Below are 21,359 nucleotides of genomic sequence, written 5' to 3'. Positions count from 1 at the left end.
CCAGGAAAAGGCTTCCCTCTTCCCCTACCTCAAGAATACTAACATGTTCCTTAAAAAAAAAAAAAAACTGTTAAAAAAAGGAATAATAAACAACCCTGGGAAAACTAACGAGTTCTCACGGCGAATTTTATTTTGCAAGCAACAATATGAACACGTGAATAAGAACAGGCATCGCTTGCAGGGCTGGCCTTGGCCCCAGAGTATCCTGGATCTAGCAGCCCTTTGGTGAGCAGAGGAGGGCAAATCTCCTGCCTGGACTCCGGGGACTAGGGTCGTCCTCGCGAGCCGCTGTCTCGGACAGACCAAGCGCTGAAATATTTGCTATTATCGACCATATGTGCCCTCTCAAATGTATTCAGCCCCCCGCCTCTCCCTGGGTTAAAAAAAAAAAAAAAAAAAAAAAAAAAAAAAAAAGTTTCTGGCTTATTGACACTGCAATGGCCTGTTGTACTACAAACTGCAATATCATCATTCTGGATGACCAGCGGGTTGTGACACAAAGTACTCTCTTTACAACTCAAAAATAGCGCTGTTATATACTTTAATTTATAGCAAATTTAATACATTAGTGTTTACAAAACAACTTCTGGACTCAACTGACACAGCGTGCTGCTTAGGAAGTTCTTCTTTCCTCTCACTACACCTGAGAAGACCAGGAAGCTTGAAAGCTGCTTCTGTGGCCCCCGCGCAACTTGCGACCGCATCAGATGTTGGGAAAAAATAAAAAATAAAAAGCACATTTCCTGCATCTTTAAAATCTTCTCACTGGACACATTCTGTAACTCAGCGTGTACAGTTGAACCCTCAATCTGTCCTTTAATGAGTTCCACATGTCTCGTGAAAGCTCCTCGGGTGCCGACCAGTGCACTGGCTACCACTGCACGCACTGAAGAAACATCTCACCCAGGTGTTACCCCTACACATTCAATCCCTTATTCCTACCAGCAAAGCTGCAAACTCCATGGCTTAAAGTAAGACACTTCAGCATGTGAAACAATACCACACAGTTCAGGAAACATTGTTTTTTTAAAAAAACAAACATTTTAATAGTATAAAAAGTTGTTTACTGGTGTTTCTACTATAAAGCTTTTTTCCACAAATCAAAAGTGATAAAGGAAGTGGATACGTTTACAGTGATGAGAGACTGCAGCGCAGACACTTCAGCTCGCGTTTTGCTGCTGGTTCCAGCACGCCGGTGGCCGCGCGCCCGCGGCGCCGCAGCGGGGCCCTGCGCCCGCTGCACGGGGAAGGGAGGGAGCGTCCTGCGGCCCTCCCGCCCCGGCAAACCCGCGCCAGAACCCGGGCCGCGAGCGGCCGCCGCGGCCAAGCGCCTCTTACGGGGGCGACCGCACAGAGAAAAATGAACGCACGTGAACACGCCATGGTCAATTCCAAAGTTACACGCCAATTATTTCTCTTTAGGTAAAACGACATCTGCAAAAGTGAAAATGTACAAAAAATAAAAACTGTCAAATAAATAATGAATACAGATGTTAGTTAAACGCAAAGAAATGTATTGGCATACTGTATACAGTATACGATATATTCATAGAATCATGTGAGCTGGACAGCACTTAATAAGGGGTCACATGCTCAAGATATAACCCCCCATCTCTCTCCTCCAAAACATCTTGTGGTTTCTGAATATCAAGTGCAACCTTTTACACTGATGCATAAATCCTGCATCACATGTGATCCGTGCTACACCTAGGATGCATTTCATCATTTAAAAATCCACAGAGAAGTCCAAAAAGTTATAGTGATCTGAATCACAATTTTTGCAGCCCTGTCCATGCTATCTCATCTCTTGGGTTTCCTATCAAATGAGATTTTAGCAATTGGACAGTACCTCAAAAAACAATTTTCCACAATGAAATAGGAGCTAATAATATGGCCTCTTCCATACTTTACATGGCTTTTCCTACTCTCCTGAACGGTAGATAGGTAGTAAACTACAAGTGTATTACACAAAGGCTGCTGAAACCATTAAAAGTCATGGAACGATAGTAAGTGTCAAGTACATCTGCTATAATACAGGATCAGGGTCTATCAAATGCTATATCCACATAACATTTTAAACCATGAAATATTTTATGCTTTTTTTTTTTCTCCTCTCTACAAATATTGTTGAAAACTTGCTGTTCTGTCACAAGGTTTCCTAATGCATTCCTAATTCTCCAAGGATTTTTAATTCAAATGTGTAACAACCATATCTACGCTAGGTACATTTAAAGTAGACACTGAAATTTCAAGTAAAATGAACTGTAGCCACATCTACTGGACTCAATACATGTCCCGACATCTAGATTTACTTTGATAAGTTATACAAATACATAATACATTCTTAAATAATGAAGATCCACAATATTAATTTGTGAATCTTTCCACGTTATAAAACCACTTTTACAGGAATGTGATTCTACCTGTATTACTGTTTTAGTTTGCACTGTCTCTTGCTTTTCTGTTTCCACAGACTACTGTACCAGTTCTTAGACTTTGGCTATTGAAATCTCTTATTTGAACGAGGCAACACTGGTTATTAAGGCTGGGTTGTTTTTTTGTTGTGTTTTTTTTTTTTCTCCTCTTCTGAAGTTTCATTCCTTATTATATCATTATCCAAAGCAGAATGACTATCTTGTGTCTTCAGGTTCTGTTTTTATGACCTTCCTTTCCATGTTGTTAAAAGCCGAGTGAGGAAAATCCTTCAAAATACCAAGGCTCTCTGTGTTAAAAAGAACAGAAAAGATGATGTTAAAGAAAATACTGCTCGAAACAAATATATTCTAGTCTTAATTCAAGAGAAAGGTCCGTGAACTACATGGATACTAAGAGCGAAACGAATTCTGCTTCCTCCTGCTGGGCTTTACCCCAGATGGATCATAATCACACATACGTTACAGCGATGACAGATCCACTGCAGCGCTCCCAGGGAGCGAGCCTTGGAAAAGATGCGCTCCTTGCTAGCGTTTTGAAGGGAAACTCATAAATTGTCATTAACTAAAAGTTCACCAGAGGAATAACCAATGGGATTGGGACAAATCGGGTCAAATAGTAATAAAAGCTGAGCTAGCACTGCAATATACTAAACCAGAGTAGAAAAATAATGCTAGGTCTCCACAAACCAGGTTAAAAAGTCCTTTCTAGAAGAGCCTGCTTATAATGTGATTATTTATGCAGAGTGAAACCATAGGATAAATCAAACTTATGTTGCTTTAATTGCAGTGTGGTGTTTTAACAGAGCAGTTTAAGTCTACGAGGTTGTATGAGGACAGACATGCAGAACTTGCTTATCTGCACCTAGTAACTGCATTTTCCAAGCTAATCCCAGCCGATGTTCACTCTGTTCTGCAAGAAACATTATTCTCCAATTTTCTCCAAAACCTTGGTTGAAAGGTTACACGTAGAGCATGTCTGAACAGGCTACGCTCTTCAAAACTGCGGATCATGTACAAGGGCCAGCACTAACCCGAGCACTGGGACTTTGCCTCACCACTGGGGTAAAGTCGGATCAAGTCGCTGCACAGAGGCTTTCCAACGTGCTGTTCTCCATCGAGGGAAATGTGTGGCAACTGCCTGCTGGGCAGGTTGGTCATGCGGAGATTCAGCGGCCTGTCACCTGGAAGAGATTTACAATCAAATATTGATGCATTAAAAGCAAAGCAGTATATTAAAAAAAGTCTAGGTGTTTAAGTCTCTACCGGAAAAAACACATCCTAAATTGCACTTCTCAGGGATTTCTAGCAAAACAGGGCTTATACAAATGTGCTGTTTCACAGACTATTGTCTTATCAGACCACAGGCACTGTTACAAAGTGGCAGTCATACAAAAATATCTTTTATTATCATCAAAAAGCTCTTTGAAATCCTGAACAGTCACAATCCACAGTGGATAATGGTACAAAGAAACTTGCACAATCAAGAGGAGCCGGATCCACACATCTAATTCTTCCTGTATATTTGTATACTACGTTGCTTGAGCAACATACACAAATGAACCACTATGTATTAATGCTCATCTATTCCCTTAGCTTCTCTCTACTGCTCTTCTTTCCTCCTTGAAGAAAACTTGCCTTTAAAGAAACTAAAAAAGCTTCTGTTTGGATTTCTTGCATATGTTTATAACATTTTTCTCTCATTTCACAACAGTAAAAAGAGAAAACCAAGCAGAGCATGCTCAACCAACCCAAACACTCCTAAAACAAATCCAGGCTAATGAACGGCCACTCGATGAACTGCAGAGATAGTTCAGGGGCTATCAGCTTTCTGAAGAATAACAAACTGTGAAGATCATTATAATCTGCTTCCCTCTAAGTAATTTACATAGCCAGCTCCTCAAGTTTTGTTCCTAGACTGCACAAACAGGTCAACAAGAGGTGGTGCAAACTTCACTGTAAGCTTTAATTTCCATTTCCACAAAGCCTTTTTTTTTTTTTTCTCTCCCTCCTCCCAATGCAAAACTCTGCTGTCTTTTCACTACAGCAGAATGAGAGCAGGGGGGACAGCGGGTGCCCAGCGCCCAGCGCGTGCCCGGAGGCGGCGGTACCTTGTCCGTCGGCGCTCTCCAAGGCCAAGCCCTTGGGGCTCTGCTCCTCCGGGCTTTGCCGGTAGCACCCGGTGGAGAGACGCCTCTCCAAGCCAGCCTGGTTGCAAAGAAACTCCATCTGTTTCGCCATCACCTTTTCAGACTGCAAATAGAGCAAAAGAAATAAAATCTCTCTACATATACACATACATACATTGAGTCAAACACAGGAGAAAAAAAACAATGTCTTATGATAAAGCTAAACAGCCTCGATACACGTTTTTGTTGACTCATAAGTACAGATGTGTGATTTACAGTTTCTTCAAAACTATCAAGCAAACAAAATACTTTTGCACCCACAGATGTACAGTATGAAAATCTCTGAGTCACTCAAAAGGACTAAGAATGTCAATTGCCATGGTTCAAGCACGCGAAAACACGGTGCTGAACTCCGTTCCTTGAAACTGCACCTTCTGCCCTTTGGGACTGCAGGTTACACGGGAAGAAATGCAGCAAAATCAGAAGATAATGTCTTAATTATCCACTTTAGCTCTCCTCAAATATACATTTTTACAGAGTATTCCAAGAGCAATGGCAACATCTGCTGAAGAACTTATGCCAAGATTTCACCAGACATCTTGGAAGCTTTATTTCAGGAAACTGCACTACACAAGCTTAAAAATCTGCCATCCTGAAAGTGTAGGATGACAGTATGTTTGTGGGGGATAAAGGTGTGAAATGTCTGTCTAGAAGAAGAACAGGACCTATACACCTCTAGCGAGCGAAACCCAACAATGTAGAGCGACGTGGGAGGAAGCGGCGTCTCAATGCTTGTCATTGACTTTAATGCCAGAGAATTTTAACTTTCAGTATAATCTCGTTCTTCGGAATGTAAATAAGCATCTTGCAAAAATAAAATCAAAAGTGGAAAAAAGAAAAAAAAAAGTTGATCTGAAAGAGCCAGAATGAACATGAGAACAGAAGCAGAAATTAACACCTAGGGATAATAAAAGAAATATCGTTTCCCTTTCAGGTATTTTCATAATTGTTTCCACAGAGTGGAGATGCCTATTAAAAAGAAACACAATACTTTGCAGAACACTCTTAACTTTTTCGGGCAACTGACGAAAGCCCCGACTTCCCAGAGAAGTCCACCTGCCCATTGCAGTTGGATACCTTACAAAAAGTGACAGCATCAGCAGCCAGCCCGAATCCAACTTCTCCCGCACAGTGACAGCTCTGAAAAGGGGGTAATAACTTGACTGCTGCTTCTTGACTCTGATTCAGAGCTCATCGGGTTCTGCAGAAGGACACTAAGTCCTCAAGCTTGGTCTTGGAAGGTAGGTAAAAGGGTAAACTGTTTTCAAATAGTTTACTTTCAAATGTGCTTTAAGTTTGCTTTTCTGTGTCATGTCTATTACTACTATAGAACTGTAAAACTTACTTGTAATAAAAAAGCTAAGATTCTTATTCCTGTTATGTTGTTTTATTGATGTAATATAAAATAGCTGCCTGAACTGCAATAGAGTACAGAGCCACAGACGTACAGAGGCTTAAAATCTCTATTTGTTGTTTCATATCAATGGCCAATGAAACCTTCAAAGCATACACAAGATTAAAATAAGCTTGCATAAAACAAATTTACTCAGCCTGTTACGTGACATCAGAACACGTAGCACAACCACTTTTTCATATATCGCAATGAACATAATTTGCATGACTGCACTACAGCACTACTTTGCAATACAAGAAAGTAAAAGAAAAGCTATCCAGTCTCAAAAGACAACTCCTGAATGTTATCTTATGTGATAATTTAGTGATTATATTTACCCAAATCAGCTATACCAAAAAAAAAAAAAAAAAAAAGAAAGAAAAAAAAATGTTGCAATTTAACAGGAAATCCCTCCTTGGCAACAATTGAGAGTACGAAAATAAGAATTGTGACTCAAGACTGAGATACACTAGAGAAAAACAAACAAAAGAAAAAGAAAAAGAAAAAAAATCTGTTCAGGATGATTAAAAAGCTTTTTGGGTATTCCAAAAGCACTGCATTTTGTTATTTAGAAAGGCAATCTGTCCTCTCAGACCCCGAGGCTCACCATTTCCTAAATACACTGGCACTCCTTACAAGGAGGATCAGAACTGATGACTCCAAGATCACCTACTCTATTTATTCCACTAGACTCAACATCTTGAACTTTCCATTTATAGCTAAAATCACGAGCAAGTGAGCACACACTGTACCAGCTGCACCCTACTTGCTCGTGGGGGCCAATCACCGGTTTTTCCTTTCCCTAGACTAGATGCTTAGCTCCCCAGAATGAGCACGGGTAGAGCTGTAGCCGTGTCTGAACATTTTTAGGATGTAAATCCAAATTAAATGTGGGGCAATCCCTGCCGACCTTTGAAAACTGAAGGTGATAACTTTAGCCATCAAACATAAAATGTGATCAAGATACCAATGCATCAAAATCATTGTACAAAGACTCAGCCTCTGTTATTCAGTCTCATGTAGCTGATTTACCTGAGAATTAAGAGCTGCTGAGTCTTCACTCTTCCCTTTAGCCAAAGCAAGGGGCATTTTGTCTTGCTGATAGAGTGTTTGGACTGTGTCCTGGAAGTCAGGATAACCATCCTAGTGAGCAAAAGAGAAACCAAACAGCAAGGGAGACATTATTATTCATTTTTCACAAAATGAAACACACTTCACACTTGCACAGCCCTGTTAAGTTTACATGGAGTCAAGACTGTAGGGCAGCAGCTGCATTTATTAACCTTAAGAAACAGAGCAAGGCCTCACAAGATTCAACACGTTTCACATAAGAACCACACAGGTACCACAAGAAATACCACCATTTTACAGGTAGACTACCAAAACTTTATGCACGTAATTCAGCAATTCTTTCGGTCTCAAAGGGCATGCAAATCCTTTGCAGCCTGCATAGGCACAAATGGCCTTCCCATGAAAGCCGGGTAAGCTATTAAAACAAATTCTTGCAGCGAAGGTTCAAGATGAGAAGTTTATCCTGTTCAGCTGGGAAAGCTCATGGAGAGCACAGGAAGACCCATAAACGTGCACAAAAGCGCAGTGTGGGTGACTTTGCTGAATTAGGAGAGGAAGCTGGAGATCTTAAGAGAGTGCCAAACCCCCAAACGGCAACATTCGTTACTGAAGAACATTAGACCCAAGGTATCAAACGCGTGCCAAACTACACAGATTTTCCTTTGGATTCCAAAGGCACGGGAACGCAAGGAGTAAGATCTTTGATGATAGCTGGGGAAATCATATGCCTTTGGAGCAGGCAAAAAGCTTATCTTCCAGAGAAACCCCATGGAAGGGGCACTCCAAGGTCAATGCAGCTGGTGGGCTCCACGCTAACCTGTACGGTGATGGTCAGAGCTGCCAGCCCATGTCCCAGCAGGGCAATGCCAGTGAAGTCACCTTCACGCTTGAGAAAAAAACCTGCCCAAGCCCTGTCTATTGCTTTTATCTGCCCGACACAATCTCCCCAGGGAAAAAGACAACCTGATAGGCGCATAAGACTTCATAACTGGGTAAACTGCTGCAAAATCTCATCCTCTAAAACCAAAGACTTTGCAGGGCATTCCCATAAACACTGGCCACTTTTATGGGCAGATCTGAATTTGTTTGGGAAAAGAGAATGACTATGCATAGGATGGTGAAAAAGCAAATACTCAAAATCTTATCGTTTGGGATCATTTACTTGCAACAAATGAGGGAACACGGCTCTGTAAGAGGCATCTACGACCACATGCCCACCCCAAACCAGAGGCAGCTTCCCAGGTGCTTCTCATGCTCCTTGCCCCCAGTGAGGAGGGTGCCCAGAGGCAGTCCTGGCCGACCCGTCCTGCACCCTCCCGGTCCCTGCCAGGCGAGGGGACACTGCTGCACGCGTGGCAGCACGTGCGGCTGACCATGCTCCTGCCTCCGTTGTTTTTTTGCGTAGCTTCCTACAGCAGATGCTCTCAGTCCCACATGTGCTTTTTCGCTCCCTCTAATGACATTTTTCCTAGGCAAACAGTAGACTCGCCTGCCTCTGCTGTGCGCGCGAGGATGACACAGCTCCCACGCGGGGACGGGCTCTCGTTGCAGCCTCCCCGGCAGCAACGGGGGCGGGCAGGGCCCTCTCCCCCCTGCCTCTGCGCACGCCGGCGCCAACGGAGCCGTCTCCTCTCAGCCTACGCTCTGGCCTTCAGTTCCCATATGCCCCGTTTCACTCCCACCAAGCCTGTGAAATCGGCTCTGGCAGCTCTCCCTGCTCAGCGGGTCGGAGCCGCTGGAAGCGCCGGCCGCAGGGAGCAGCAAGGTCGTCGCTTCTCCTCTCATCTGCCCCGTGCCCGTCAGCGCTGTGCCTGGGAGGACAACCCCTTCCTCCACAAGGCAGGACAGCAGCAGGGACGGAGCGTGGCCCCTCTGTCTGCACCTTTTGCCAAACCCGCCCGTGCCACATTTTGCTTTCCGAGCTGCTGCCTTCGGAGCTCACGGTACTGAGTCACTGAGGGCGACAGAGGAAGGGGTGCCCCAAGGGCACCCACGGAGGAGACGCCGTTTCCATCCCTGCTGCTCTATCCCGTGCCTTGTTTTCCAGGGGAGATCAAGGAACTGCAGCTCTTCAATTTCTATCCGGTTCCAGCTCCCAGTTCACCCCGTACCTCATTTCATGCCCCCGGCACCTTCCTTCACTCTCTGCGAGCCCATGTGCAATGCTGACTTTGCCTGCAATTTTTTCTCCCTTCTTCTCTGTACACTTCACTCCCACAACCTGCCCACCCACTCCACAAATAAGAGGGGGAGAGCACACCGGGGAAGAGAAAGGCTTCTTACAGCTAATGGGATGCAGTTCGTGGGGTATTGTTTCTTTTGCAAGGCTCGCCTGAGTTTTGTAGTTGCGAGAAGGATAAATATACAGTGGGGCATGAAAGGCAGCAGTGTTTAAGCCTGCATGCAGAGCTCTGCTCAAGCATGACCTTTACAATGTTTCTGGAGGATTTTTTTATTCCTAAATATAAAAATATATTTCCTAAAATATAATATATATTTTTAGGAAATTGATTTTTTTAATAATCCTTTACACTTAGCAAACAGGGTATAAAAATCTTTCCAAATTCACGCACAAGCATTTTAGACTAAGCTTAGCAGAGACATTACTGATTAATGGGCAAAGCAATGGTGAATCAGCGTAGAGTTCAAAATGCCTTAGAACAGAAAAGCAAAATGACCTTCACCTTTCTAAAAATAAATCCCTAAATATAATACTAACAATGTGCTTTTTTTTTTTTTGCTAAGCACATCCCTCACAAAACTCAAATATCACATGCAGAAATAATCTACTGTGCAATAGTCCCCAGATAAAAAAAAAAAAAAAAAGCAACTGTCTCACTCCTTAGAAGATCCAGATTTTGTATAGTTAATAAGCTATACCACTGAAATAAAATTTTCCTTTTTGTTGTGGAAAAACCTTCTGAAATAGCCAGTTGTAGTTATGCTAAAATTTTACTAACAAAAAAAAAAAAAAAAAGTAAACATCCATCTCACCACTACTGATCTTGAAGGATCCCCCTAGGGAAAGGGGCATTTACGATATCACTGTTCAGAAAGCGAGAATGCCCAATCCCTATGCTTGTCCTAATCCTCGCGCCACTCCCCCTTGGATCCTGAATTTCCAGACTATATTTTTCAGAGCTTTAGTTCCACTTTTCTTTCAACAAAGAACTCCAGAATGAACGGAGCTCCGCTGCTCCCTGCGTGGAGTTTTAGGTACTTGGTCATCACCTATTCTGAACAAAGGCAAAACCTCTTAAAGGTGACATCTATCTAACAAAGCAACCCCCTCCCTGGCATCTAAATGACATTACAGAGTCACTATGGAAGCTTCGAGGAGACCCTCCACACACATGCACAGTTGTTATTACATGAGCCCAGAGTACAACCGCACACAAACTGGGGAAGCTTAACAAAAACCCTTAAGTGGCTTTTTTAAAAGCTAAGGACCTTTTCTGGAAGCTGCCACATGCAGAAAGCCCTCGCACAGGGGAACACAACACGGCACTGCTGAGGAAGGCCTTACAAGACTGCTGAGAAAGGCAGCGCTTATCGCAGCATTAATTAGGTAGGTGACACATCCTTTACTCTTTTCACATCTGTGTGGCATGCAATTCCGGCACAGGCCTACTGTATATGCTAATCTGCATTTAATATATTTTTTGAATAGATTAGATACTTATGTAACAGTGAAAGGATAATTAGCTTAAAAATAAATAAGGAATACCTTATTTAAGTGACAAGGCCTCAAATTTACTATTCAGCAGTGGAAACTCAAGAAATAGTTAATTTACATATATTCTGATCCTGTACTCCTAGAAAAATAACTCCCAAGAAAGCTTGCATTTCCCCAAACAAAAATTCATGCAGATGTAAGCAATAGTTGTTTATACACATCCTCGTTATATTAAATAATAAAAAAAATAGTAAGTCAATACCTACAAGTCCAACAATGTGCATTTATGAACAGCTTTTATTTAGCTTTTGACTTCTCAATATTACGGGCTTTAGAATTTAGAGGGATCAGAGACAGCCTATATGCTGCCATTAATTGCTATCCAGAATGCTCAGCACTCTGCATGATGCAAAACTGACTCAAGAGATTAAAAAATATACTTACTTCAAAGCAATAGGCCTTATGAAAAGATATTTCCCATAAATTGGGGTTATTCCACCATAGGAAGTCAATCAGTCCCATTCCTTCCCCTCCTACACATTTGGGAGGGCAAACACAGACAGTAGATTGACCTTGATGGAAATCCTGATCCCTTTCTCCCACAGGTTCTTCCTCTGAGCATTTCTATTTCCTGAGACAAGGGGGACTCTGGCTCTTACACATGCACACACACACATATCACATTTTCCTAACAAATTTCTTTACACTGATGCCCAGTCTTCAAAACAAAAATCAGTTTTAGCATGCAAAGCTCAAATTGCAGGAATTGCAATACTGTACCTCAAGTTTAATTCTCTTTGGTGACAGTTCATCCCTTTCCCCACATTTAGACCTAGAAGGAAAAACACATATGCTCTCATTAAACATCAGATTAACCCTCTCAAGAGAAAGGAGCATGAAACAGTCTAAACAAAATGAAACAATGATATGAGGACAAGGGAGGGGCACAATAAAAAGCCTCAAATTCACTTGGACGTGGCAGTGAAGAAAAAGAAAAAAAAAATATATAAAACATTTTCAAAATTGTCCAAAGATCCACGTACTCTTCATCTAAACAGAAAGCCTTTGGCTTTGCCTACCATGAATGGGTATATATTTACATTATTTAACTCTGAAAAACTGGGAAGAAAGGAAACTACTAGCAACTACAATTGCTAGAACTGTGGAAAAACATATCTGAAATATTTAAACTATATGTTGATAGCTAACAGCAACCCTCAGAAACTATCAGGACTTTTCGTTGTATTTATTAGATCTAACGTTTTCATTGATTAAAAGGGATATCAACCCTCTTACTTTTTTGAAAAGCGGGTCACCAAACGTTAACAGCTGAAATTAGGACCCCCCCTTGGTTCTGCTTAAGGGAGTTAAGGCCTCCCCTGTGGCCTTTACCTTTTTGATCCCCTGGAAACTACCAACCAACCAATCAAAACAAAAATGCCAAAATATATATTCCAAAGCCCTTTTACATTAACCTTGAAGTGAACAAATGCCTTAAGAACTTCAAACGCCAGCCTCTCAGCATGCTAGTCCGTGGCAAAATCTGGAAAGCTGGGCAATATACAGAAAACCTAACTCAGAACAGTGAATCTTAGCAGTCTGAAAGCTTTACGGCTTACACAGCACGTACAAAAGGGGCACTTTGCTAACTTGAGAGCAGGAAGAAGGGGTCGGTACCGCTCCAGAAGGAATGCTATCCAATTGAGTAGCTCTGGGAAAGGTCCCTGGAGTTGATGAAAGCCTTACTTGGTGGTCCGGTAAGTGTACTTGTAGGTAACCTCTCGAGAGATCTGCCGAGCCAGCGCAAAGAGCTCATCCCTCCTGGTCAGCAAGGCATTATCCTTCACACACAGCTGGGCCGCTGCTTCGTTCACCGTGAGCTGGGGGTGAAACACAAACACAGAGCTTCAGCATCACAGCTTGTGGTGCTTGTCAACGTAGCTGGTCTTCCAAAGTAACAAAAGATTTCAGGGGAAAGGGAAATGACTTAAAATTGTATACTGAACCCTGAAAGGATTCTTCAATCCAAAAATCAGCCTCTGGAAAGAAATATATATATATATATACACATATACACACACACACACACAGCTGCTGCCCTTAACATCCTTTAAACGCTGTGGTAAGGCTTACTCACCATGCACTGCTTGCGCCTAATCCCAGAATTAATTAAATTTCCGTACAAAACAGTAGCTCCGAACGTTCACAGGGTTTGGCTCCCAAAGCCTCATTTACAGGGAATACTATTTTTATAAATGCAATATGCCCAGGACTTGGGAAAAAAAAAAAAGAAAAAAAAACACACTACTGACAGTGCGGGTACAGATGGCTTTCCCTGGTGAATACGGCATAAATTCTGCAGAAGGTGATGGTTTAAGAAACGATTAAACTTTTTTTAGCTATGTTTCACACCCTTCCGTTTGCGAAGACAATCCTCAGACATGAACTGAATGTAGCTTGTTTCAAGGATGTTTTCCTGAGCCTGCTGGGACACATTTCTAGAGCCTCTGCTGTCGACAACAACTTTGTAAAGAGGCAATGACAGGAAAAACAGCCCTAGGTTAAGGCTGGAAAGAGCTTTGCAATGCTCTGAGAAGGAGCACCGTGGGAGGCGGCCAGCAGCCGCCGAGCCCTGCTCTCTGGAAGCGGGTGAGCGGCGGCAGGGACAAACACCCCGCGTTCCGAGACTCTCAACGGCAACTGCCTATGCAGAATTTAGGAAAAACTCACACAAAATTCACGCTCCTGCTGTTTTATAAGCATTTTTTCCTGCTTGACATAAAAGCATCTGACGTGATTAGTACATTTCCTGTGACGTCCGATTGCTAATAACAGTGAAAACATGTCTTTTAATATATAAGCTGGAAATGCTGCCTGATCCCATCAACCCTGCAGAGATGAAAACTCACAGAAAGCAGATGTATAAAGCTGGAAAGTTTAGCTCTAATGTGCGGAACATCTCCTCATTACTGTGCTTCTATAATAGTGTAGCAAAGTAATAATTATTATCTATTAAGAAGCAGCAGTTGTTCTACAATGTCCATCTTTTCGGGAAGAATAAAAGCAAGCAAACAACACAAAGCATTAAAACAACACAAATAAAAACAATTGCTACCCAAAGTCTGTATTAATTTTTGTAGTAGCAACAGCCGTTACTTTGCACAGGATAATATGGCTAATGCTTGCAAAATAGCTCAGGCTATTTTTGTACACCTTGCTGAAGTTTTCAGAGGTTGTAAACAACAGAAAAACCTGAAAATGCTTTGGGTACATGTATGCAAACTCTGTTCATCAAACACATGAGAAAAGCCCAATGCTTGTTTGTTTTTTTCCTGGTTTCTTCTTCCAGGTTGCATTAAGACTTAAATTGCAGAACACGGTGCTTCCTCCCTTTTCAGGGGACATAATACTACAGCTAGGAAGAGCTACTAAAAATACTGTTCCCTTCACTGCAAACCCTAATGATACAGAGTTGTACATAACCATAGAAACTCTACTGAGAGGGATATATATACACTGCACGGATTCCCACCTAATTGGCTTCTCAGGTTCCCCCACTAAAAACACATTAATAAATGGCAAGCACTCATTTTGGTGAGTCAGCAGAAGACAAGGAAGACACCGAGTTAGAAAAAATTCATTGCTTGCATTTCTCATTCCCATTTCCCAAACCGTGTCTCTTAAGTAGGATTTCATTCTGCTTTATAGGTAGCTAGACAAGTGCTGAAACATTAACATGGCAATTACAGCTCTGACTCAAACACTCGAGAGTCACTGAGTTCAAGGGCAAGCCTCGTACTCACGCTTCTGCGGTGCAATTTAAAACACCAAGAGCTCTCCACGCGAGAAAAGCGAGGCAGTACCGAAGCAATGGGTCCACGATTAAGGACACTATTTATTAGTTCGGGAACTTCTTTGTCCCGAAGATTCTATGTCAGATTTTGCTCTAGATCTGCTTTGGATGTAGCTATTCCTACAAAACCGCTCGGATTTCGAACCAACTAAAAGACCCAGGGCTCGCTGACTCCCAGCGGCAACTGAGGACTCGTGGTGGGTCCGAGCACTCCTACTACAGCGCAGAGGCAGCAGCAACCTCAGCGTTTATCAGCAAGAACCCCACCACGTTTGGGTTGCAGCTGCACGCAGCTCCCTTCACAAAGCCAGGAGTGCCGTGACCTTCCCATTCGGAAGCCATATACTCCTTAAGTCTTCTAAATTCACAGCAAACTTTATTCAGTTGTTTGCTGCCAGCTGCAAGGAAAAACCTTGACTGTGGGGCAGGGAGACAGGCGTGGAATGTATCAACACACGTGGGAACACAGTACGAGGGCAAGCAGGAACTCACCTTCCTGCTTGTCGGAGGTCCCTCCTTCCCTGGGGAATTGTTTAAAAGTCATTGCAAATAAAGAGTCACTAAAGCTGAATTTGCAAAAGGCAATGTCTGTAAGTTTAAAAAAGTAAGTAAAAGTAAAAAGTTAAAAAAAAATAGTGGTCTCACTGGCCATGTGTAATTTTTTTTGTATATTTACTGCTTTAAAATGGAAATGGAAAGCAGGCTGCTGAAGAGAAAGCCTTGTGAAATATGCCTTAAAGAAAAAAAAAGAAAAAAAAAAAAAAAAAAAAACAATGCCTTATGAGCAAATTCTTCCTGGCACACGTGCAGTTCCCACCAAGCTTCAAGCAGCCCTGCAGATGCCTAACAGAGGCAGAAGCCAAAGGCGTTTTCCTTTGATGTTGTGCCCTTCACCAGAGCCAGCGACAGCACCATTTCCCGAAGGCCGGCCACGCTCTCGCCGCAGTTCTGGACACGCTGCAGGGAGGATGTCCAGGGCCGCGGAGGAGAGCGCTCCTCCTTCCCGCAGCTCTGGATCTGCGGGACGTGCAGCACAGACGTGCTGCTGGCTGCTAGCACCGTGCCAGGGCCCCCCAATTCGGGGTGACGAGTCCTCTGAAGACGCTGCTGGCGATGGGCAATTGCTCTGCAAGCGAAATACGGAAGCAGAGAGCCAGTAACTGCTGGCAAAGTCACTGCCTTTTGTCCTTCTCTCAGGAGCATACGGAGAATCCACTCCACAAATAGCACAGAGTATACAAGGCTTCCTTCTGAAGTGGGAAAGGGTGCAAAACCAGCACTGCTTTCTGCCCCTCCTGGAACTTAAACACTGCCTCTCCTGTGGGAGCTAAGCCTTACATGCCAAATTTTAAAAACCAACTGAAATTTTGCAATCACTTCACTACAAAAAATGCTGATGCAGCAGTCCTATCAGCAGTGCTTTGGCACTGCTCTGAATTAATGTTTGTTCTGCTCTTGTGCTGTGTGCTTCAGCACCAGGGAACCGTTCCCAACACAGACACACCTATTGCATTGCAACACATGCAGCGTGAGCTTCAAGAAAGCAAGGCGAGGAATGAAGCAGCCCGCATGCTTTTTTAGGAGGAGAAGGGCACACGGGACCAGCGTGCAGGCTGTGGGCACCCTCCGTACTGGGGATGGTCCCTTCCCTCCCTCCTCACAGCTCTCAACCTGCACTTCACCAGCCTGCCCAAGAGCACCACGCACACAGAAACAAAACCAAGTCACAGCAAAGCTCCAGCCCAGGCCAGGAAAATAACCCCATTTGGGGACCTCGGTGGCAGAATTCTCTTTAAGTTGTGCAAGGCCTGCAGGTGAGGGAAGACAGCAAGGTATTAACTGAGCCAGGGGAACTCTGAAGACAGGACTGCTCTGGGAACATGCCAAGTGCTTAGATTCTCAGGGGAGAAGAAAAACAAACAAACAAACAAAAAAAATCACCAAAAAGCCTGTGCAACCCTGCTTGCTATTTCCGTGTGGAGCAGCTTCGAGCCCGGCTGAGGACCCGTGCGGGTGCCTGAGCGCTCCGATGACACAGAGTTGACATCAGCGGCGCACACCCAGGCAAGGGCAGTCCTGCCGCACCCGGGACTTTGTTCCGGGGCAGGGCTGCCTATGGCCCTTGCAGACACAAAATTCTCATTACTCAGTAAGAAATACCTGTGTGGAAAGCGTATCCCATAAACAGAACGGGGAAAAAAGCTCGCTTCAGCTCAAAGGGTTTTACCTCATGGAGGGTGAGGTGTTTGCCATCCTTTCTTTTGGAGTCAAATCTGCCGTATATTGCACTGTACTTCCTGATCTCCTCCTCTTTGTGAGGGTCCTCATCGCTCATCTCAAAGATGTGACCGATCATCTTTGCCAGTTTCTTATTTGTTTTCAGCAACTCCTTGACTTCGTTCAAGTCACTTTTGGGCAAGGCGGGCACCATTCGCTCCACGCACTCCGCCACGGACAGCGCGGCGGCGGCGTCCAGGGTCTCGCTGCTCTCCCGGGGCGAAGCCGGCGAGCCCAGGTCGGCCGGGGAGAGGCTGTGCTCGCTCTCTGCGGTGTGCTGTCCTTGCCAGAGCCTCAGCTCGCTGCCGCTCTGCAGCGACAGCCCCCCGGCCACCTCGGCCTTGCCGGCGCCCGCGCTCTGCGCGCACGGCGCCGCCGCGCATTTGGGAACCTTCAGGTGGGGTTCCCGGGTGCCGCTGCTCCTCTCGTAGCTACTGCAGGATATCCCCAGCCACGCGGGAGACCCCTCTGGCAGTTTGTATATGGGAATGCTACTGACCGGGAGGGACGTGAGAGGCTGGTTAAAAAGACCAGGGTTCGTGACCCAGTCCCTCAAAGCCTTCTGCAGCCTCCGGACGTGCAGCGGCTTGCTAGCCATGCCCACGAGAGCCATTATCTCCAGGAACTCCTCCTCGCCTGCCTCGCAGAGCTGCTGCACGTCATCGCCACCCTGCTGAATGAAGGCATCGAAGTAGAACAAGAGATTTGCTTTCTGCAGTATTCGATACAGCTGCAATTCCCCAAGGGTTCTGGGTAGGGCTGACGCCATCCCAGCGAACAGAACCTGCAAACAGAAGAGAAGAGAGGATGAGCAGAGCGCCAACACCAAGACGCAGCCCTCCCATCCCTCCTGGACTCCCGCCCGTTAAAGGACGGGATATTCTCTCTCATTATACAGGCATACGTTGTAACAAAGAAAGGGGCTATAATTTTCTTTTTTCAACTAGTTAGCATGTTATCAAGCAAGGGACTTCTTTCAGGAACAGAGTGGGTAACTGAAACATTTGTGGTGGGAAAAAAGCAAATCCGCAGATAGTTGCAGTGCACCTACAAAGAAGATGATTCAAGCATGAAGCCAGCTTGTTTTCAGCATTCCCACTTCATGTTTGTTCCCAAGAATGTCACTCAATATTGCTCACTGCTTCTGCTTGGCTCTTCTTTATGTCTTCAGATCAAAATGATCGCAAAACAAGCCGAGCAATTACTGAAGAAAAGCCGATCCCTGAAGAAAAATACCTTGGTTTCGACTCGCTTTAGATCTCAGCTCAAGCTCCCACATAGCATGGGGGACTGTGAGAGGAAAGCAGGGAAGAAAGCAAGCCCATGTTATCTCTAGTTATCCTGCAAATAATAAACACTCCAGAGAGGACTGAGATCACAGGCACACACGCCCCTTTAACGCCACGATGGCTTTCACAAACGCAGTTTCCAGTTTTACCGTATTAATAACTGATTGTGCCAATCAATAAAGTTGTAGTTGCTAGCAAAAGTAACAGAAGCAAAGCACAGAAATAGTCTACCAACATTACTCGGGCCCTACTATCACTTTGCACTTTTAAATGGACAGAGTAATAAACTAAAAGAAAGGAGAGAGACATAAGAATGAATATGTTTGTGTGCACAGTGCAGGACTGCTAAGCAAAAGCAATAACAAGGCAGAAACTCCTCTTATGAGGTGCCTTGGCCATTAACGTCCGCCAGCAACTCAAAACAAGTGTAAGCAGAGAGAAACCAGGACAGTTAAGCACTGCCTGAGCTTGGAGATGGGGGCTTCAAGGAGGAAACTCACTTTAAATATGCAACAGCCCACTATCTCAAAAAGTGCCCTTGCTTTGCAGAAGTCCTCAGAAGAATCTTCCTATTCCATACCAAGGGAAACATCACTAAGAGCTGCTAGAACAGTGGTATTTCTACTAGCTCTTCCTCCCCTCCCATTTCACGTTGTGTTGACTTTCTCCCATCAATATCACAAATTAACTTCTGTAACGGTTACAGGAAGACCTTGTTTGCTCTAGAAGTCATCCATCTCCGCACAAAAATCTACATAAATCATCTGCCAAATGTCTGTTTATGAAAAGCAAACTGGATGCCGAGAAGAGAGTGGCAGCAGGACTAGGCACAGCCCAGGAGCTCCAGGCGAGCCACGGAGATAATTTTTCCAGCCCACAGGCTCGAAGCAACAGCAATAGCCCATGAACAGTCTTTACCTACAGGCTTCTAATCAACAAATCTTCTCATGACAGATAAAACTGGATTAATATGTAGTATGGAGGCGTCAGTAGCAAGTCCACAGCTCAGGCTGCACCGAGATTTGCATTGAAAGGCAGACTGAAACCCCTCTGTTTTGCACTTTAAAGACCGATTTTGTTTTCCAAATTTAGCCCAGCAACTCCTGAGAAGACCATGCAAATTTTCCATTTGAGATCCCTACCGACTTCTTCAGAGAGGACTTTTTCAAGCACTCCTCCTCCCGAGCCCTTTCCTCCTCTCCTCCAGCCCCTTCCGCTCCTCTGCTCTTACTCCGACATTCCACACACTTCTGAACTCGCAGAAGTGGCCCTTGCCCTCTCCAAGGGGGCCCTGCTCACCCCCCGGCCACAACGCCAGGCCAGGGCAGCAGCCACCCAGCGTGGAGGATGACGATGACGGTGGGCGAGCTCTGCCGACCCGCCAGGCCACGTCAAGGCTTCAGGCTCTGCTCGCGGTGCCACGCGTCTCTCAAGCGGCCTGTAAGCAGCAGCCAGGAGACCCAGGGCTTGTTTCCCGGGACCGTTATGCCCGTTTCTCCACGCAGCGCTTGCGGGGCAAAGAGCGTAAGCAGCGAGGGGCAGGCACACAGCCAGCAGCCCCGAACGACGCTGCTTCGGGAGCAGCTCTCCCTCCAAGGCAGGTGCAGGGACGCGCGGCCGGCACCGGGAAGCGTGCAGGGATAGAGGGCTGCCGCCGCGAGCTGCCATCCCTCCCTTCGTGCCATCCCTCCTTCGTGCCATCCCTCCCTTCGTGCCATCCCTCCCTTCGTGCCGCCGCGCGTTCTCCGCGGAAAGCGGCGGGGAAAGACGGCGTAAAAAATGAAGCGACAGCGTAAACCGGCACGGCGTGTGGGAACGCACGGGGAAGTGCATTTGCCATTTACGTTTTCCACTTGTAAAAACAAACAAAGAAAAAAAAAAAAAAGCTGGGAAATTCCCAGCAGCAGCAGAAAAAGCCGTTTCAAAGCCCGCTCCGGGCTGCACGCCGCCGCCGCCCGGAGCCTCCCCGCACCGCGACCCCGTCCCCCCGGCCCGGCCAAGGCCCCCGCGCGCGTCCCGGGCGGCCACGGCCACGCGGGACACGCCGCGGCGCTCTGGCGACGGCCGAGCGGAGCTGCGGGGCGCGCGCGGGGGCCGAGGGCTCCTCTAGGCGCTTCCCCGCCTGTTTTTTGCAGGGTTTTGCTAGAAGTGAAGGCGCCGGAGCAGCGCCGAGGGGTTTCTCGGCGCTATTACTGCGGGCGAAGTTAGGAGCGGGCAGCAGCAGCAAGCGCGGGGCGCCCCATTTGGGCCGTTTTCGGACGGCTCGGGGCGCCGCCGCGCACAGGGCCGCGCGCTTCGAGATAGGGGGGGCGGCCTCTGCCGCCGGGCCACAACGCGCGTGGCCGGGGGGGGATAACGGTCGCGGGGGGAGGCGGTTCAACGGCCGCGCGGGGGGAAGGGGAGGGCGCGGACGAGGCCGCTTCCGCGGGGCTCCGAGGGCAGCGCCCGCCCCGGCCTCGCCTCGGTCCCGGCGCGCCCGCCCGCCCGTACGTACTTTGCCGCCGGCGCCGGCCGCCGCGGGCCGCTCCTCGCTGCTGTCCCGCCGCCTCAGCCCCGCGCGGGCTCCTGCCAGCGGCCCCCGCGCGCCGCCGGCCCAGGCTCCTCCTTCCCCATGGAGGGGCGGGTGGGCGAGCCCGGCCCCGCCGCCGCCGCCGCCGCCTCCGCGCGCGCTGCCCTGCGCGGGGGGTGCGGCCTGAGGCGGCGCCGCCGCCGCCCGCGCGGTCACGTGGAGCCGGCCGCGCCCGCCCACGCGCGGCCGCCGCGTGACGCAGCGCCCGGCGGGCGGGGCGGGGCGGCGCGTGGGCGCGCGGGGCCGCCGGGCGCCGCGGCCCGATGGGTCCCACGGGGCGGGAATGCGCCGGGGGGAGAGGGCAAGGAAGAGGGAGCGGGAGGGAGAGAAGGAGCAGGAGGGAAGGAAGGAGGGAGAAAAGGAAGGAGCAAGAGGAAACGAAGGAGGGAAGGAGGAAGGAAGGGAAGGTGTGAGAGGGAAGGGAGGAGGGAGGGAGAGAAGTCCTTACACCTGCTGAGAACTCGGGTACCTACGGTGGAGCATTAGGCACTCTCCATGAAATGCGCTTAAACACTTTTTCTAATGCCAGGACACCTGATGCTGAGCCATACACACTGTAAGCAAGGAAAAAAAAGGCCTTTTTTGTTTCTTTTTTCTTTATTTTTTGCCA

The 21,359-nt window shown here is 46.5% G+C and overlaps 1 protein-coding gene across 3 annotated transcripts; it reads right to left on the bottom strand.

The window, feature by feature from the left end:
- Positions 1-1,608: 1,608 nt before the first annotated feature.
- NAB1 (NGFI-A binding protein 1) lies at positions 1,609-20,727 on the bottom strand. 3 transcript variants are annotated; one of them, XM_088523766.1, is made up of 8 exons: positions 20,675-20,727; positions 16,842-17,675; positions 12,508-12,641; positions 11,542-11,593; positions 7,047-7,157; positions 4,544-4,685; positions 3,467-3,616; positions 1,609-2,722 (listed from the first exon to the last, which is right to left on the bottom strand). In XM_088523766.1, the coding sequence occupies exons 2-8, from the start codon at positions 17,658-17,660 to the stop codon at positions 2,631-2,633; spliced, it is 1,500 nt and encodes a 499-aa protein (XP_088379892.1). In that variant the 5' UTR covers positions 17,661-17,675; positions 20,675-20,727; the 3' UTR covers positions 1,609-2,630. The 3 variants fall into 3 exon arrangements, with proteins under 3 accessions (XP_088379892.1, XP_088379894.1, XP_088379893.1); XM_088523768.1 differs by having other exon boundaries at positions 3,491-3,616; XM_088523767.1 differs by lacking the exon at positions 20,675-20,727 and adding an exon at positions 17,943-17,967.
- Between the last annotated feature and the right edge of the window lie 632 nt (positions 20,728-21,359).

The sequence above is a fragment of the Tinamus guttatus genome, unplaced genomic scaffold (genome assembly GCF_059628265.1).
Source record: "Tinamus guttatus ecotype Peru unplaced genomic scaffold, ASM5962826v1 Tinamus_guttatus_pri_ptg000197l, whole genome shotgun sequence".
Classification (NCBI taxonomy): domain Eukaryota; kingdom Metazoa; phylum Chordata; class Aves; order Tinamiformes; family Tinamidae; genus Tinamus; species Tinamus guttatus.
This window is presented reverse-complemented; position numbering and strand designations above follow the sequence as displayed.

Bases quoted from the DNA above. Each gene is read 5' to 3' on its own strand.
- NAB1 (XM_088523766.1), bottom strand. From the start codon at position 17,660: ATGGCGTCAGCCCTACCCAGAACCCTTGGGGAATTGCAGCTGTATCGA. The intron at 12,642-16,841 runs GTAAAACCCTTT...TTTCACCCCCAG, and splicing joins AACACCTCACCCTCCATGAG to CTCACGGTGAACGAAGCAGC. The intron at 3,617-4,543 runs GTACCGCCGCCT...AATCTCTTCCAG, and splicing joins GGAGAGCGCCGACGGACAAG to GTGACAGGCCGCTGAATCTC.